Source organism: Trypanosoma grayi, assembly GCF_000691245.1.
Source record: "Trypanosoma grayi strain ANR4 Tgr_962_V1, whole genome shotgun sequence".
NCBI classification, from domain to species: Eukaryota; Euglenozoa; class Kinetoplastea; order Trypanosomatida; family Trypanosomatidae; genus Trypanosoma; species Trypanosoma grayi.
Window position 1 is genome coordinate 1 of NW_008826581.1, and position 6374 is coordinate 6374.

General features: G+C 59.4%; 2 protein-coding genes across 2 annotated transcripts; both read right to left on the minus strand.

The window, feature by feature from the left end:
• Positions 1-285: 285 nt before the first annotated feature.
• Positions 286-3870, minus strand: DQ04_09621000 (hypothetical protein; the record flags this gene model as incomplete). The annotated part of the gene is made up of 1 exon (XM_009315996.1): positions 286-3870. One exon carries the CDS (start codon positions 3868-3870, stop codon positions 286-288), a length of 3585 nt encoding a protein of 1194 aa, XP_009314271.1.
• Positions 3871-5174: 1304 nt separating this feature from the next.
• DQ04_09621010 (hypothetical protein) lies at positions 5175-6128 on the minus strand (the record flags this gene model as incomplete). The annotated part of the gene is made up of 1 exon (XM_009315997.1): positions 5175-6128. One exon carries the CDS (start codon positions 6126-6128, stop codon positions 5175-5177), a length of 954 nt encoding a protein of 317 aa, XP_009314272.1.
• Between the last annotated feature and the right edge of the window lie 246 nt (positions 6129-6374).

Sequence of the window (6374 nt, forward strand, 5' to 3'; positions counted from 1 at the left end):
ACACACACACACACACACCTTCTTACTCTATCATGCGGGGCGGTAAACGTGCATCCTTCCCCCCTCTTCATTTCAAGAGAAAAAAACAAAAAAAATCACACGCAAATGCATCACAGCTCACAGCATCTGGCTTTGCCGCTACTTGCAAACAACCCCCCTCCCCCCTCCCCCACCGAGCCCCGCAGTTTTGATTATACTTTTTCTCCTCTTGTTGTTTTGTAGCCTTGCCTTCAGCCACCTGTTGTTGTGCGGATTGTGGGGCGCAATAGGGGTAAAGATAACGATCTATTCTTCAGGACCCGTACACATTATCTGGGCGCTGTGACAATTGCTGCTGATGACATTATTCTGGGTGCTCGTATTGTCAACGCTGGAGACGACGTCCCTCTCATCAGGGAGCGGCGATCCCTCAAATAGCAGCAGCTGCGCCTGCACGGCAAGTGACAGTTCCTCGCGCCGCATCACATCTTGGAACGGCGTTTGCCACAACTGCCCAAATGCAGTGAGAACACACGCCACATTCCGCGCGTAGTGGCCGCCGTCCTCCATCAGCAAATCAGAGTCGTTCTCATCGTTGCCCAACGCGTCCTCACCTGTCGCTACTGTGCCACTAATACTCTTGTCTGGCCACAAACTATCACTGCGGTCGCTTTCCGTCGCCTCACATTCCTTCCCGTTCACCAGGCGCAACTGCTGCTTGAGCCACAAGATACCGTTGTCATCGGCGGTGGCAGCGATACCGCGCTTCCCACGCCGCTGCTGCAGGACGAAAAGGGCGTACTCGTTGAGCTCCACGTCCTGCTCCTCCCCACGGGAGACGCACTCCAGCTCCGACAGCTTCGAGGATGACGGCGACGAGCCACGCCTGCCACCGCGGCTCTTTGGACTCGGTTGCGTCGCCTCGCTGCGCGATGCTGGCACCACTGCAGATCCAGAGAGCGGCTTCACGCAGGAGATGCCGCTGGTGGTATTGAGTAGCTCCGGCGACTCCGCGTTACGCGACACCACATCTTCCATCATCTTGTGGCGCACAGGCGAGCGCGGGGCGGAGCTGCCACGTGCCAGCGACTCGGCTGTGGGGTACGGAATGTCCCACTGCCCCGTTGCATCCCTTGCTCGGCCGTTCTCCGCCCCCTTGAGCGATGGTGTCGGGGATTCGGACGCGATACTATACTTTGTTGGAGAGACGTCAGGGGTGCTATCTGTGTGGTAGGACGGCGGAATCCGTTCTTCTTCTTCGTCGTCGTCTTCTTGCAGCTGCTGCTGCTGTCTCTGTGGTTGTTCTTTTTTCCGTTGCGCCCGTTCCTGCCGCCTCTGTTCCACTCCCGCGGATGCGGCACGCAGCTCGGAAACCTTGAGTGGGCGGGAAACACCCCCGAAGTGCCGTGACGGTGGGGCTGTATCAGCTGCCGCTGCCGCTGTTGGCCTTGCTGCTGTTGCTACACTCTGCGACTTATTCTTGCTCCCCCTTTTATGCGCAGTGGGCGATGCTTCTGGCGCCGCTGCTGTCACCTGTCGCCCACCATGGATCTCTTTTACACCAAGGCCGCCGTCCGCGCCACGGACTGCCCACTGCACGGGCCTTTCCTCCGACTTGGCGCTAAGCCGCTGCGGCACCTCGGAACCCTTCACCAAGGCGGGTGCTCTGCTGCGTAGCGAGGTTCCCAATACAACATACCGCCCCGTCCCACTGCCGCTTCTCTCCTCCCGCTCCTTCGCCACGCTGGCCGTCGTCGTCGCCGTTCGCCGGGCACCAGTGGCTTCGGTGGAGGTGTTGCGGCTGTTGTCTAACCCATGCGGTGGTGGCGGCGTTGCCGGTTCGCTGCGCACCTTCCGCGGTGCCTGCTTCGGCTGCTGCTGCACACTAACAGACACCTCCACCTTAAGCCGCGGCTTCTGCCCGCCGTTTGTGCTGTTGGCACACAGCACGGAGTGGCCTAGCTGCAGCGAAGTGACATGCTGCTGCAGAAGCAGCTCTCGCTCGTCGTGTTCCGCCTGCGCGAGCATCAGCCGCTCATAGTTCTCGTCGCTGCGCAGCGCGAAGAGGGGGTTCGCAAAGAGCTCTGCTGCTTCTTGCGCGGCAATGTCGAGTAGAAGTGGTGAGGGTAGAGAGACCGCACCGCTGCTGCCACCACGCTGCTCACTCTCGCCGTACGTGGCACCGGGGGATTGTTCCTTCCCCTCATCAAACGGCGTCGACGGCCTCGATGATGATCGTAGCGCCGGCAGAGGGGTGAAACTTTGCGAGAGCAGCACCGGTCGCTTGTTGGTTAGGGTCAAAAGCGACGCACTTGCCGGCGTGACATTACTATTGATGTTATTGTTGTTGTTGCAGCTTCCAGTGTCAACGGGAGAGGCAGAGCGCTCCACCCGGTTGAAACCGTTCTGAAGGATGGAGGATATCATGATGTCGTTGTCGGAGCGGCGCTGCAGCAGCACCGGGCTCAGCTCCACGCCCGTGCTCACCTCAGCGGTGGTGCTGGTAGAAGTCATCGTGCTGCCCTGCTTCCAGTAGCCACCGCTGTGCCTATCCGACGCAAAGAGCCGCGCGCGTGGCTGCCTAAACAGCAGTGGCGTGCCGCGGGCAATAATGTGCCGCTCATTCATCTGCACTGTGCGCGCCCGCGCTGCCGCATCGCTCTCCCCCATCTCTGGCGTGCTCTCAGCATCTGGGGAGGTTGACGGCAAGTCTTGCGTGTCGTTTTGCAGCCACCGCGCAGTGAGAACGGGCATCGCGGCAGGCACTGCGGCAGCAACTGCAGCAACACCACTGTGGTCAGCGGAATGCCGCCCAACACGCCGCGCGCGCTCGCGCAGCCAGAGTGCCTGGTTGCGGCGCACCATCTCCTCGTAGTTTGTGCTCCCTGGCGCGCGGCGATCGTACAGCAGGTACTCGTCCTGCGGCTGCACAATGCTGCGCGCCCACTCCTCCGTTACAACAGGACCCGCAGTGCGGCGCACGCTGGGGGACCGACTGATGTCCGAGAATGGATCGTGGTGGTGCTCCTGATGATAATGCGGGTGGGCCCCGAACTCACTCACCGTCGTCCCGACGGCAGTGTGCATGTCATGCAGCAGGGAGCCGGCGTCCTCTTCTTCGTCGTCGTCGGCGTTACTGTCAAGGTGCACCTCGCCCCTGCTCTCCTGCGTGGACTGTACGCTCTGCGAATGTGACTGGCGTATAGCTGAGCGTATCGGCACGCCGGTTCGCGGGGATGGCGCAGCCTGCAGCCGCTCTTGCCGCGCCTGCTCGCCACGCAAGTCCTGCGAGAGAAGAAGCCGCGGCAATGAGTTGAGCTCCTCCGCCTCGAGCGACGCATAATCTAAGTGTTGTTGCTGCTGCTGCTGCTGGTGATGATGCCTCACGTGTGGTACCTCACTGACCCGCATCGGCTGAGCGCGTGCGGCGTGATACATATTGGCACCAATGCTGTCTTCCTCGTGCTGCTGGTGCTGCGACGTTGTCTTTGACTTCTTACGCGTGGACTTCCGTGCTGTGGATGTCGTGGACCGCGACGTCGTCCACGTTGTGCGTGAGGTGCCGGCGTCTGCGTGCGCCGCCCGGCAACACCCCCGGCACAACGCGGCGCTGTCGGCACTGGCGAGACCGACGCCGTTCGGCACCCCACTGCGTGCCGGAAGCGCACGCGCCGAGAGGGACGCGGGCTTCAAGACTCTCTGCCGCACTGGGTCCCGCCGCTCGCTCCCTACCCGTGCCTCTAGTTCCCCTGTAGTTGTTGCCGCTGAAGCCTCTCTGCTGGCCAAGGAAGAGCATGAGAAGGGCACTGCTCCTGCGTCCGTGGCGCGTGGATAGAGCCGGCTGTACCGCGGACTGCACTCCGTTCTGGTGCCCCTCCGTGTTGCCGACATGTCGTGTTTTCTTTTAAATATCTCTTTGATTTTGCCTTTTATCCTCCCACCCCCACCCACTCACTCACTGACGTTTGTCTTCTTTGGGATCCTCTATCGCTTTGCGACTCGTGCACCCGCTGCGGTATATATAAATATAAATATATACACCTTTGCCCCGCCGCCGCTTAGCCCCAAAGCACACGAGTAAACAGAGACGCTGCTAGCCCGTCTTCTCCCCTCCTCCACTCACCCCAGCGCAAGTCCTCTTCAACGGATAGAGAAAACAACAACAACCGACGAATACCACTGGGTACGTCTTTCTGCAGCTCTCTCTCCTTCAATCACTCTCTCCCTGTGTATATATGTGTGTGTGTGTGTGCGTCAGCACTCTCCTCCGACGGTGTGCTGCCACGCCTTCACTGAAGCACCCGCCTTCTCTCCCTCCGCTCCTCCTGCTCTAACAGTGCGATCAAAAGGCAAAGGAAAAAAAAAAAACCCAAAAGATGAAGCATTATCACACCACAATCCAAGACAAACGCCCCACAACGAGGACAAACACCAACACGCACACACTGGAGGTGAAACAGAATGGGAGATTGGTGCAAGGAGCGAAAACACACAACGGCTTGTGGTGCCACACCCCTTCACCCCCGCGCCAGACGTATTGGGTGCGGTATGTGAGCCGCCCAATCGCGATGCCACGTGATGCGTTACTGACCAGCGCACCACCAGTAGCAGTAATAATAATAATAATAATAATAATGTGCGGGAAAGAAAAGAGAAGAGAAGAGAAGACAGGAAAGCATAATGGCAACAGGAGGACACGAGCCCCACAGCGGACCCGACAACAAACAGCGGCAACAGCGCCGGAAGAACAGCAGTCGAGCAGAATACAAATTGTCATTTTATCACTAATGAGAGCTACAAGAAACAGGCATGGTTATTAATCCCTTTTTTTTTTCTTTCTGCCTCTCGTCTGCTTCTTCGTTTACTTTACAACCGAGAGGGATCTCACGCTCCGTTCGTGTTATTCCGCTTTAATCGTAAACCTCATATGTGTGAAACGCCGTCACACCTCTGTTTTTTTTTTTCGTTGTTTGTTTCTTTGCTTTACCTCTCGATTGGGATTCTGATCGGCCCCCACTCCACAACAGACGGCCACCAGCTCGCGGCACTACCGCCCCCCACTCACATCCCCACCACTCTTGTCCCCTGGCCTCCCCCGCCCGCTGCCAGCGCTGCTCATCGTCGCAGAGTCACCAGCAGCGCCATCGTTGCCATAAAGACGCATTTGGCCCCCACGCGGAGAGTTCCCCCACACGTCAGCGCCTCTGCTTCTGCTGCTGCTGCTGAGGCGGCGCTGCGTCACCGCTGCGGCTGCGCTTGCGTATTATCTTGAGTGTCTCCCGCTTTGTTGCTGCGTCCTTCCGCGTGCTCTGCACTGCCGTGACCTCCGCAGTCAGCGCGAAGAGCACATCGTCCACCGTCACATCTGCCCCGCCGCCCTCTTCTTTCTGCTGCCGCTTCTTCTTCTCCAGGTGTGGACGCTTCCTCTCCGCAGCGACCACCGCTGCACCGTCATCATCGGCAAAACAAACACGGAGGCCCTCCAGCTGCTCGCGCAACATCGTCGATGCCTGCGTTGCCAACGCGCTGAGTTTCTCCGAGCGGCTGTTGGAGCGCATGGCCACCGTAATGGTAGGCACCATTGTGTGTCGCACAAATGAGAGGCCAATCGCACGATTCGCAATCCAACGAACCCCCTCTGCTGCTGCTGCTGCTGCTGTTTCTGCGTTACTGCTGTCTATATCGGTTGGCAGGGTGGCAAGGAGCCCGCCAAAGTACTGCACGAGCGATGTGGTGCGCACCATCACGTTGGCGACACTGCTGTGCTTGATGACCGGCGTCGCGATCGCGTGCATTTGTCGGCAAAGCGACGCAAAATGCGGCGCAATGATATTTTCCTGCACCTGCACAACCCCGCCGGCGGTGCGAGACGCCACAAGCATCAGTACCACACTCACAGCGACCATGGCACGTGTGAGGTAGAGCGCAACGCCAACGGCATCCGCACGTGCCGGTTGTTGCATCGCACGGTGTGCGGCGTACCTTTCGTTCGGCACGTCGGAGAGTTCAACGAACTGCAGCAGAGACCGCAGAGCTGTGGCAATCTCTTCAAGCGCCGCCGCGGCTCGCGCTGTGGTGTCCAAAAGGCCAGGCGCACGGAACCGCACAACGTACGGCATGACTGCACCGCCAGCAGATGCTTCCTCCATTTCACCTTGTTCCTCCTCCTCCTCCTTCGGAGGCTGCGCCCCGCGTTGTCCCTTCACTTTCTTGCCCTTTTTACCTCTCTTTGCGGTGGTGAGATCCACATTTGCTGCTGTCCAGTTCGTGTGCTGGAGGTAGCCGCAGTGTTGCTCGACACCGTCGTTGCAGTACAGCCGAAGCAGACGCAGTGCCGCGGCCTGAATCCACGGGTGCGTGTGCAGCACGAGACGCCCGGCCAGCCACGGCACCAG